The sequence below is a fragment of the Coccinella septempunctata genome, chromosome 2 (genome assembly GCF_907165205.1).
Source record: "Coccinella septempunctata chromosome 2, icCocSept1.1, whole genome shotgun sequence".
Lineage (NCBI taxonomy): Eukaryota > Metazoa > Arthropoda > Insecta > Coleoptera > Coccinellidae > Coccinella > Coccinella septempunctata.
In genome coordinates, this window is record NC_058190.1 from 15293439 (window position 1) to 15306600 (window position 13162).

At 36.4% G+C, this 13162-nt stretch overlaps 1 protein-coding gene across 2 annotated transcripts in view; it reads left to right on the top strand.

Moving 5' to 3' along the window:
- LOC123308802 (disintegrin and metalloproteinase domain-containing protein 10-like) overlaps positions 1-13162 on the top strand; it is a 145062-nt gene that overhangs the window by 97295 nt on the left and 34605 nt on the right. Inside the window, exons 4-5 of one of the 2 annotated variants that reach the window (XM_044891655.1) lie at positions 5679-5872; positions 6966-7068. In XM_044891655.1, the coding sequence (XP_044747590.1) occupies positions 5679-5872; positions 6966-6995 (224 nt within the window). In that variant the 3' untranslated portion in view covers positions 6996-7068. Of the gene's footprint in view, positions 1-5678; positions 5873-6965; positions 7069-13162 lie in introns of those variants that run through there. The other variant, XM_044891654.1, reaches the window with a different exon arrangement.

The window sequence follows — 13162 nt, forward strand, 5'->3', positions numbered from 1 at the left end:
ATCTGATACAATTGGAGGTAACAGAAATACCAACAATCAACACACCGGAAGACCTAGAAAGAGCAGTTGATGAACTAGAAAAGAATATACTATAATAGATGCTTACAAAAAGTGCACAAAGAAAATAACGAGACCAGCACCGATACATCCACACGGTGATACACCCAGAGAAATCAAAGATTTCATCAGGGAAAATCGGAGACTAAGAAAAACATACAGGCTCAACAAAACAGATATAAATAAGAGAAATCTAAACCGACACAGCCAAGATCTAAAAAATGCCCTAAAGGAAATGAGAACAAATAGATGGAACAAAAGAGTTCAAAAACTAAATACTATCGATCATTCTGCATGGAAAATGCAAAAATGTCTGAGAAGAGAAAAGACTAAAATACCACCTCTCCACGGAGAAAGAGGAATGGCATATACGAATATCGATAAAGCAGAAGCACTGGCGGACTCGATCGAAAGAGAATCGAGAATAAATTACAGACCTGATGACGATAATGACGATCTGGAAGAACTAGTAGAGAACAACGAAGAAGAAATGGACGAACCACCAGTAGACGACAAAATAGAAAAACCAACTTCTCCATTTGAAATAAAAGAGGTAATCAGAAGCTTGAAAAATAGAAAAGCTCCCGGAAGTGATAAAATAACGAATGCTATGTTGAAGAAATTACCTAGAAAAGGTATAGCTGCTCTCACAAATATTGCAAACGGTGTAATGAGGACTGAACACTATCCGGAAAAGTGGAAAACTGCAAAAGTCATAGTGTTCAACAAACCAGGCAAAGATAAAAAATTCCCCCAAAACTACAGGCCGATAAGTTTATTGTCCGCCCTAGGAAAAGTAGTAGAAAGGGTAATCGCTAGGAGGCTTACAGAAGAAACTGAAAATCTGAATCTCATTCCAACAGAGCAATTCGGATTCAGAAGAGATCACTCAACTGAACAGCAATTACTGAGACTCACAGAATACATAACAGAAGGATTCCAAAATAAACAAGCAACAGGTCTTGTACTACTAGATGTCGCCAGAGCATTCGACAGAGTATGGCATGAAGGATTGATTTACAAAATGAGATATGCTGGATATTCAATGAAACTGTGCAAGTTGATTAGAAATTATTTGAGGAACAGAAGATTCTACGTGAAAGTGGAAGGAGAAAACTCCACAACCAGATATATGGAAGCAGGGGTGCCTCAAGGGTCAGTACTTGGGCCGTTACTGTATAACATTTATATTCACGATATACCAAAATCTCCAAGGACTATGCTGACACTATATGCCGACGACACAGGAATCGCAAGCCAGAACTCATAGAAGGAATATTACAAGAAGCTATAGATGAAATAAATGACTGGTGTATTAAATGGAAAATAAAGCTCAACGGACAAAAGAGCCAAGCGATATTACTGCAGAAGAGGAGACTAAGAACTACAACAAATCTAGAGGTACATGGAGAAGAAATCGAATGGAAAAACGAAGCGAAATATTTAGGTATCACCCTAGACAAAGGTCTAACTTGGAGAAGCCATATCAAACAAGCCGTTGACAAAACCAAGGCAGCGATGAATATGCTCTACTCGCTGATAGGTAGAAAGATCCACATGTCAAATGAGACAAAATTGAAAATAATCAAAGCCGTTGCTAGACCGCAACTGACTTATGGATCAGGTGCTTGGGGATTCGCGGCAAAGAGCCATATACAAAAAATTCAGGCAACAGAAAACAAGCTACTACGATGTGCCATAGATGCGCCTTGGTTTGTCAGGAACAAACAGATATATCGAGATTTGAAGTGGGAAACCATCACCGAATTTATGAAGAGGAAAGCTGAAAAGTTATTCGAAACAGCGAAGGAACATCCAAACGAAGAACTCAGGAGACTAGTGGACTTCGATCCGGAGGAAGACAGAAGGAGAATGAGAATTTACAAAAGGAGACCGCGAGATCAATTGAGGAGAGATTAAAATGAGTACGGAAACTTATTAAAACTATACTAAGAAGAGATATCCGAAATGGACGAACATGAATGTGCAAGAAGAAATTAACCGATTAAGGGATAAATGGTTTATAGGCAAATGCCCGGAACCAATGTAAAGCAGGTTAGGTTTAGTGGGTCGCGAACTTGGTAGAGTGAGTAACCCCACAGTGTTCCCTAGAAATGGGTTCCTCTGGGCGAGAGATAGAGCCCCGTGTTTTTACGGTCGCAGATTCCCTCTGCTATAAATAAAAAAAAAAATTGTGACAGTTTGCGTGATTCTGTGCCTGTCCCGTGCTATTCGAGTCGTTCGGAAGTGTTTTGCTTGGACGAAAAATCGTCTGGATCAAATTTGAAATATTCTGTTAATGACTGGATTGTGCTTTTCCGCATTTCTGAACAATAAACTATGTTGGTAATTTGCCAAGAATCTCTTAGTTGTTCATTCATAAATTTGGACTGTGTATTTCGACCGTTGTTCATATTCATTTATTCATCTAAGAAAGGCTTAAGAAGAGCATGGTGAGTGTGAAAACAAACATCATATATATTAATATGAAAATATAATGAAAATGTAGGTATATTTGTTTCATATTTCAGGTCATTTTCTACTCATATATTGAAAAATTAGGGAGGATGGAAAACAAGTTGGAGGTTAATGTAGTCTCTAAAGATGAATAATAGAAACGTGAAGGACCTGATGCTTTTGAAAGAATCCCAAGAAAGCAATTGCCTCAATTTCACTGGAAGACTTAGACCCTAGTATATCTGGTTATTCATGTGGCTTGCCTCTCCACTGAAAAATCAATACAACTTTTCAGGAGAATAAACCTATGTAATTTTTGAGTAAAGGAGTAGAAAGGAGCAAGTTGAGCTACCTGGAGAGTTCTTCCTAAACCTAAAAGAATGACAAGGTTGAAGTATAAAAACAAATTCTAAAAAGCCTAATCTATAATATTCATTATTTGATATATTACTAATGCTAAGTAAAACTATAAGTGTTTGTATGTAATATTATTGTTGAAATGAAAATAGTTCCATCCTTTCTAATATGGATTTATTGATAATAAGAATTTTTCAATTAAAAATATGCAACTATGAGTATTTCTACTGAATTTAGCACCTGTTTCCATTTTATTGTATATTTAAGACAGATCTTTTCATAATAAATAATCATAAACTGTTTCGGACTTCCTTGACGTCATCAAATGAAAGACACTCACGGACAGTTTATGAAAACTGTTGATTTCATTAACAATTGTTAATTTGAAAGTTTTAGAAAATAGAATGTTCATTATTTTTAACAAGAGTTGACTAATACAATCTGGCTAAATGAACAATTCACGTATAAAAGAACAAGTTCTAACTCATCATACTACTACCATACTTTTATTGTATGTTTTCACTTGCTTCTTTCTAATCTTCTTCTCAAAAATTATATTGGCTTGAGAAATTTTATCCCCATTTGATTTTTTCAGTAGAGATATCATTGTAAATGTATTGTCATGTGTATGAAAGACTTTTTTAAGGTACAGTCTATAGTAATACTCGAGGTACCAATGAAAGGTAAGGCACATGAGCAACCAGATGTACTATAAGTAACATGTAACATAATTTACTATAGGAGCTTCTAGTGAAATAGATGCGTGTGACTTCATAGGATTCATTTTTGGTAGAAATAAAAATGTTAGGCACTGCATTCACCTTATAATTTTTTCTCAACCTCCCTCATTTTTCCCACATCTAAGAGGAAAAATGGACCTGAAAATATTAAACAAATATAACCTACAAGTTCATTTTATTTTCAAATTAACATATTATGCTCGTTTTTATACTCACAATACTCCTTTTAATCTCTTCTTAGATGAATAACTCAATGCTAAAATCAGTCTGAACTCTGAACACACTGTTTATATGATCACTATCGATATATATATCGATACTGTCGAGAAATATCGATACAATATATATCGATATTTTTTTCACGTTTGCCTATCCCTAAACGGTCGAAATCGACTATTGTCGCCACTGTGGTGTATAAAGTCACTGTAATTGATGTATTTTGAACACCATAAGAGTAACAGTTTTCTTATCTATATCGTTATGTCTACAAGTGGGGCTGTGTCAATAATTGGTGCTTTTACCTTACCTCTCAACCCTTCTAAGTACAGGTACTTGACGATGGCCCGATACTCCAATTTTTAGATTTTTACAATTTCGGTTTACATCTTCTTTCTTTCAATTTATTGCATCACTCTGTTTTACTTTTTTGACCTCAAACTTCACATTGACACTTCTAATGAGTTATTGTTCGTTGCTATGGTAAGGCAATATATTTTTTTATGCATGGAACTGATCTAGGCTAACTAGATGTCAATACATCCTCGTAGAAATGAACTGTTTCTTCCGACCACAGGAATCTACTGTGAATATTTGCACGAGTCAAAGACTCATACCCTATATACATTTCCATAATAATGTATGAAATAGAATAAGGCAATCCGCACACGGGACGTCGGCAATGCTACGCGTGAGAGATACGTCGAGTTAGTTCGTAACGGCGCTCGTCTTCCAATCGTCAGACCACCACTATGGAAGTGAGTCGTCAAGTAGTAGTGATAATGAAGATATGATATATTCTTTTGAAAAAGAGTGTTACAAACTTTCACAATCTGAAAAACAATGAAGCGGGTGTAAAGAAATGGCAACAAGAGACAGATCCTAAAAACCCGTTCCTCGTTCCAGATCTCAGTGTAAGCAGAGGAAAAATGTCAACGGGGTACCATACATATCTTCGTATGATACATGAAAAAACAGAGATAAAAACCTCAGAAAAAACTCTCTGTTTGCCCGTATAAGTGTAATGATGGTGTATTTGTGTAAAGAATGAGCTGTAATTATTATATTGAAGGACATCTTCTTCATATGACAAAATCCAAAAACTTCCTCCCATTCTTTCTACTATGATGGTTGACGAAGAATAATCTGAAAACAAAAAAGAAAGAAAAAAAAACGAGAGGGGTATTGAATTTTACATTACTCATTGAATAATTTTGAAATTTGTAACCCATCTCAAAAAAGAATCGGTCACCGAATGAATACTTTCGAAACCACCCTGAAAATTATATTTTCTACAACTCTTCACCAAGTGGTCTATAGTTTCTTCTTCTGCACCACACTCACATCTTGTTACTACATCACTACTACACTACCAGAGCATAAAAAAAAACTGACATAAATCACGAAAAATTGGTTTATTCGTACCAAAATTGGAAGATACTCTTAATTCTAGCCATTTATATGATATTCCCATTTTTTTAGAATTTTTTTCGTTTTTATAGTGTTGCACTACCTTCCTGAGGTGTATACTTTTAGACCAAAGAGCAAAAATTCAGGAAAAACTCAACGTGCCGAATATATTCCGCATCTTGTCGATAAATACTTCTCTATAAAGTTTACCTCAACATAGAGTGCAAAATAACTTAATAGTGATAGATCATAAAAAATTGGGTAATTCACAAAAGAGGATACGTGGTATTGTGTATTCTCTTGGCTTAATGGAACAAAAAGCAAAACCAACTCGATTTATCTGCCGAGGTTTCGTCAAATTTATTGACATCGGTCAAGATTACCTTATAATTATGTGAATAGATAAAAAAAAATTCTATTTAACGAATGAATCACTTTCAGGTATCACCGAGAAGGGAGAGGAATGCGATTGTGGTGCGAAATATTTATGTCAGTCAACGGACCCATGTTGCATTCCAAGTGGCATGAATGGTGGTTGTAACATAAATAGAGCAGCTGGTCATGAATGTCACCCATCTCAAGGTTTCTGTTGTACATCTGGCTGCAAATATGAAAATTTAAAAAAAATTGGTGTGGTGAGTTCGAACTTCAACATCACTTACATAAATAAATCATAGCAAAACGAAAAACTTAATAATGATGTTCAGTCGTGAATCTTAGGTTTCCTAACTCGAGTTCGTGAGAAATTTTTGTCCCGATTGCTGGCGACAGAAATTCTGCGGCGCAGAAAACAAACTTTTTGATACACAAAAATACAATAATTTCATTGCTCCGAAAGGTTTTAAAAACAAAGCAATTCTTTGATGTATCGCCGCAGTTATCTTTTGGATTTTCGAAAAAAAATTTTTGTGCTGAATTGTGCTAGGTTTGTGCTGCTTTGTGCCTTTGAAATTTTTTCTTTATTCCACACAGTTCTCAAAATGTATTGAATGGGCCAGCCCAGCAATTTTTGTGCTGAATTGTGCTAGGTTTGTGCTACTTTGTGCCGTTGAAATTTTTTCTCTATTCTACATGGTTCCCAAAATATTTCACAAAATGTATTGAATGGGCCAGCCCAGCACTTATCGAAAAAATTAGTTTTGGTAACTGAAACAGGTTGTGCTATGTACAGGGTTGTGCCGTTCGAATTTTTGCGAAAGTGCCTCTTATCTCCCGGAAAATCGAAAATGAAGAAAAAAGTTAGCCCAGCACTTTTGTTTTTTCTTCTCAAAAATTAGTGGAAAAATCTCAAGATTTCTCGGAAAATCCAACAAATTTTCTAAAAAATATTTACGGTATAAGTCAGCACAAATGTAGCACAAATTTTTCCACTCATTTTTGAGAAAAAAAAAAGGGCTGGGCTAACTTTTTTCTTCATATTCTATTTTCTGAGAGATAAGAGGGACTTTCGCAAAAATTCGAACGACACAACACTGTACATAGCACAACCTGTTTCAGTTACCAAAACTAATTTTTTCGATAAGTGCTGGGCTGGCCCATTCAATACATTTTGTGAAATATTTTGGGAACCATGTAGAATAGAGAAAAAATTTCAACGGCACAAAGTAGCACAAACCTAGCACAATTGTGCTGAATTCAGCACAAATTTTTTTTCATCTAAAAGTGCTGGGCCAACTTCACACACATCCCAGTTAGTGTGCAGTGCGTTGTGATTTCTCTATCAACCAGGTAATAGCCATGAAACTTGTGCAGAAGTAAGGGTAATTCCCTGTTTCCCTTTCCTTTGGAACCCTTTTCTGCCACCAGACCAGTGGAAATTCGCCAAAGTTTCTTCTTCAGCCCGTTGGGGTAAGTAATTGCATTTTCACATTATTTCACAATAATAAAATCATCCGAAATTGATCGCAAACGCTTTGCGAAGTTAGATGAGAAGTTAGATGAGTTCATTAGTAATTTCGATATTAGCATTGAGTATTAAACCCACCTAGAGGAACAACGCGGTTCAAAGAAATGAAGCCAAAATAAAATGAGCTGTAGTTCCTTCTCCGGTACGTAGGGGCGCAGCTGTGCCTCGAAGAACTGAAATTTTTCACCCTAGCATCTGGCAATGGGTGACTGAACTATTAGGCGATGTTTCATGAATAGGCTAGACGTAGCTATGTGAAGCTGGCACCCCCAAATGCGAATTTTGAAACACAAATTTCAGGGTCGTTTGTCCATCGTAGGTCCACGTTTGTCCACCTTTTTTTTTCATTTGTCCAGGCACCGTTTGAGAGATATGGGAAAAAACTTTTTTCGGTGCATTTTCTGAGCAGCACCCCCAAATTGTAAAAACGTTTTTTTGATGGTACAGATCGTTTGTCCAACGTAAGTCCACTTTTGTCCACCCAATTTTTTCATTTGTCCACCCACAGAACCGTAGAAATCGACCTTTTAAAATTTTGGAAAGTGTGAAGTTGGCACCCTCAAATGAAAATTTTTGAACCAAAATTTCAGGGTCGTTTGTCCATCGTAGGTCCATGTTTGTCCACCCAATTTTTTCATTTGTCCACCCACAGAACCGTAGAAATCGACCTTTTAAAATTTTGGAAAGTGTGAAGTTGGCACCCCCAAATGAAAATTTTTGAACCAAAATTTCAGGGTCGTTTGTCCATCGTAGGTCCATGTTTGTCCACCTTTTTTCTTCATTTGTCCAGGCACCGTTTGAGAGATATGGAAAAAGAAGTTGTTGCGGTGCATTTTCTGAGCAGCTCACCCAAATTGCGAAAACGTGTTTTTTATGGTAGAGATCGTTTGTCCAACGTTAGTTTACTTTTGTCCACCAAATTCTTTCATTTGTCCACCCACAGAACCATAGAAATCAATCTTTGAAAATTTTGGAAAGTGTGAATTTGGCACCCCCAAATGAAGATTTTTGAACCAAAATTTCAGGGTCGTTTGTCCATCGTAGGTCCATGTTTGTCCACCTTTTTCTTTCATTTGTCCAGGCACCGTTGGAGAGATATGGAAAAAGAAGTTGTTGCGGTGCATTTTCTGAGCAGCTCACCCAAATTGCAAAACCGTGTTTTTCATGGTAGAGATCGTTTGTCCAACGTTAGTTCACTTTTGTCCACCAAATTCTTTCTTTTGTCCACCCACAGAACCATAGAAATCAATCTTTGAAAATTTTGGAAAGTGTGAAGTTGGCACCCCCAAATGAAAATTTTTTAACTAAAATTTCAGGGTGGTTTGTCCATCGTAGGTCGATGTTTGTCCACTTTTTTTTTTCATTTGTCCAGGCACCGTTTGAGAAATATTGAAAAAGAAGTTGTTGTGGCGCATTTTCTGAGCAGCTCACCCAAATTGCGAAAACGTGTTTTTTATGGTAAAGATCGTTTGTCCAACGTTAGTCCACTTTTGTCCACCAAATTTTGTCATTTGTCCACCCACAGAACCATAGAAATCAATCTTTGAAACTTTTGGATGAAAGTGTGAAGCTGAAACCTCAAATGCGAATTTTGAAACCAAAATTTCAGGGTTGTTTGTCCATCGTAGGTCTGTTTGTCCACCTTTTTTTCATTTATCTAGGGAGCGTATGAGAGATATAAAAAAGGGAATTTTTCCATTGCATTTTCTGAGCAGTTCCACCCTATTGCGGGAAAGCCTTTTCCGCAATTCCACTACAATCTAGGCAATTATTCGATTCGTTCACTCGCAGAACCATAAAAATAAATAAAAAAAAGTGTTATATTGGCATCACATAATGCAAATTTTCGAAAAAAAACATTCAGGTTCGTTTGTCTTTCGCTGATTCATGTTTGTACATCGAAAATTCATTTGCAGTTGTATAGACTCCATTAGCAAGATGGGATGAAAAATTGATTAATCAAAATTCTTCGTTGACTATTCCTAAAATGCTAAAGAATATTTTTTACCAAATGAATCGTTCGTTCACGTCACGTTTGTCCAATCAAAATTTTCATTGTTTCATATGCGTTATTGATAAAAAAAGCAAATATTTTCTTTTTATTCGTAATTTTACCAACAACTGCGAATTCATTGAGAATAACGTTGTTGCATCGCGGGTCATATTTGTTGGCGAATTTCTTCAGTTGTCCAGGTACCATTCGCAAATGGAATGGAATGTAATGTAATGGTAAGAAAACCAATTAGGTTGTCTATCAAAGTCCTTCATCAGACAATTCAAAAATTGCAAATAAGGATTTGTTGATGTTTTTCAATTTATGGGGAATGTATGGATAAATAATTTGATCATCTGTTTTCATTTCTATTATTTATTTGGAACAAAAAATATGGACAAGACTACGAGTAGCTACATTAATTTATCAGTTTCCACATTTAATATAAATGACGATGACTGGATATACAGAAATATTTTCCTTGACTGATTGCACTTTTCGTGACATATCATCGCATTTTGTCCAAGTTCCTGTAACCCGTCTTGTAAATGCGACAAAGTGTTGGGGATAATGGACAATCACCCCGCCTAGCATATATTTTTCATTTATTACCTCGATATCCACAGGAATTTCGTTCAATTTTATTCCATCAGGAAAAAGATCTTTCTCAATTTGAAATACAAGATCGAAATCGAAACATAATAAATCCGAACACACTTTGGCGAGTTTAGATTCAGAACTGCAGGTTCTGCAATCTTGCGTCTTTTCGTCAAACTTTTCTATCAGGAATAAGTTGAAGTATTCGCTAAATGTCATTTCAGGTTTGTAATTATCGGCAACAATTACTTCTTCTGATGCTTCGTTACTGTTACAATTTTCACAAATTTGACGCATTGTAACGCTAGGGGTATTCAAAATTAAATTTCGCAGTAGTTCGTAAACGCTTCCATAGCAATTCATGAAATTATTATTTTTTTCATTGTATAAGCCTAGAATTGTAGCCCTTTCGCGATACAACGAATTGCTGACTCCCTCAACGGCGTATCTTTTAACAAAATCAAAAATTGGGGTATCGGAATTATTCTCAACAAATTGTTTGAATTTCCCGAAATTGCAATAGCAGTTAGCCATAACTTCCACTATCGAATCGAACGCGCACGTGTTTTGAACATAAATCTTTTCTTTGCCCATCAACACTGGGATGCGAAAATTTCCGTTTCTCAAAAGTTTATTATCTCTTTTAGAGTCTCTTTTGCTCTTAACAGGACGATCATATATAACCTCAATATTTGGACAAGGACGCAAATATTTTCCTCTTTCATCCGACTTCAATACCTCTTTCAATGGTGACTTTGTTTTTTGAACTGACGATGTATTATTTATTTTCTTTGAAAGAATATGATCCTTATCGTCATCGCTGAGAGCCAATGCAACATCAACAATTTTTTTCATCTCAAAGTTATTCAAACCTCGCCAATTTTCCACATGAGAAAGATGTACGTTGTCGGAAGCATTGTTGATATTAGTTTCTGAAATAATTTCTTCGTTGAAATTTTTTTGTATCATGTAATTACTCAAAGCTCGCTCTTTAGTTTTTACTTTACTCGCGGCCATTTCTATTCTTGAAATATTCTCGATAGATTTGATGTGCTTTACAACGAATTTATCAGCACGCAACGGGTGATAATCTGCTCCCAGGTCCGAATGTTTCAAATCCTTGAAATATGCTTCGCATCTAGCAGATGATGCAACCCCAGATGAAAGAGGAAAATAGGCTTTCATGACGTTCGTCCATATGGGAAAATGTTTCGCGAGTTTGATGACATGTGATACGATTTCTGGACCGAAAAATGGGTTCAAAAACTCGGTTTCCCTTGACCCTTCGACACTCTCCAGTGCATTATCGTGATTTCTCTTTATGAAGGAATTCAACTTGTTTTTTTCATCAGAAGTATCTTCCAAAAGTTCGAATTCTCTATCTGCGTAATTTTGATTCTCTTCGTGTGAAAATGTTTTGATTCGTTCCATTAAGAATGCTTGTTTTTCAGCACAAGCGACATTTTTACCGTATGCATCGTTGCCTGTATATTCGCTGCTTGCAACAATAATTATCGAAAGTAATAATTCTTCGAAATCAGATACAGATTCACACGAAGACATTATACCGATACATCGCACGTAAAAGTCTTTTACTTTAGACAATTTGTTCGAGAAAACATTTTTCCTGCAAATAATTTTTATAAGGTGTGCAATGTCAACTCTTATAAATGACTTAAGGGGATGTTGCAAACTTTCCAACGAAAGCCATCTATAACAATCCGCCACGTACGAGCTCAAATTCCTGTCATTAAAGGCTAATGAAACACCTTTCAATAATGCTAGTGAATAATCGCAGTCGGTTTCGGGAGGGATGGGAGCGCCATTCCTCAGTATTTCTCGCAGCCAAAAACAAATCGTATTCGTGTCATGCTTTTCCGAAAGCATTTGAAAAACCGGTTGAATACTGTCATACCCCTTGACAACGATTTGATACAAAAACACAGGAATTTTATCGCCATTACTTTTTTGTAAAGTTTTAACAAGAGAACCAGTTGCATCAATTTCGATTTTACGAAAGATCAAATCTTTATACATCGTCATTTGCATCGGCGATGAATAAAAAACAAAGAATCGGTCTAGTGCAATATCTTGAATATACCCTGAATACTTATCTTTATATTTAATTTATAACAGAGAATATACTGGGTCTAAGTGTGCATTCACACCTAATTCGCGATTGACTGCTTCTTCTTTTATTTTCCTAAGGGTGGCCTTTCTTGGAAGATATGGAGGTTCTGGATCGCCGAAGGAAAGATCCCCCATGGCTTCATTACGGAACAGTCGTGGTTTTTTTATGAGAAGTTCTTGGCCCATTTGGGTTCGGGTGGTACCTTTGATTTGCCGTTTGTATGTGTGGGGAATTCCTGTCGAGTCCACAGTGTGAACGCGAATGTCAATACCATCGCCTGGCGCTGGTTCAAACAGGGAAAATGCTCGAAGATCGGCACCACATTCGTTGCAAGAACCACGGATTCTCAAATAAGCCTTAGATTCAGAAGCCTGATTCACCTTGGCGTACTTGAATGAGAATGAACATGGAATTTTGGTTTTCAAAAAACACGCTTTTGCAATCATATCGGTCCAGCCACTTTGCAATACATTATAAGACTTTCCGTGAACTCTTTTTTCATTGTAGATTTTTTTTACTGGCTTTATGATATTCCACTCTTCTCTACTCAGACTTATGTCGAAAATCAGAGGCGGACTTGCGATACAGCTTTTTTGGTGAAGCTGGGATGTTAAAACATCGTCTTCGTTGCTGGAGGTAGTAGAGTCCATACACTGTTCAATTTTCTCATCCTCAATTTAGTCAATAAGTCCCAACGATTTTCTCTCACATAGAAGTTCAGCGTGTCGGGCAAAACTCCAGGTAGTAATGTAGCAGCTTCTCTCCACACATTGTGAGAACGTCCTCTGATTTTTGCATTCTCGTCGAATATTTTGACCGATTTCAGACAATGGAAAATTTCCTCTGGATCAATTTTGCTCTTTCGTGGCATTTTGTGAACTTTGCAAATAAGGCAAGCCTGAAATTATGAATTCAAATAAGAATAATAGATTGTTATGTCCTCGTTATACCGAGGAAAATCGCCATATTCTTCGTTGAACCTTCTAAAAAATTATATCCTATTGCATTTTTCAATGTTCGGATGATACAAATGGTAAGTCTACTGAAGGGATCCCGAGGACTATAGCAGCTAGAAGAAAACAGATGACACATTTCCTAGCTCTTTTCCAGAGAAACAAAGAAGGTGAAAACCGTAGCCCCCTACGATTCTTCGTTTTTGAGTTATTAGCAGTAGACAATGAATTTTGCCTAGCCCTGTACAGTGCATCCCAAATTCGCTTCAATTATTATTAGATAAAGATAAGAAAAGAAGGTGTTAATGCCATTGTAGATCATAAGAATAAGAATACGAAGAATCA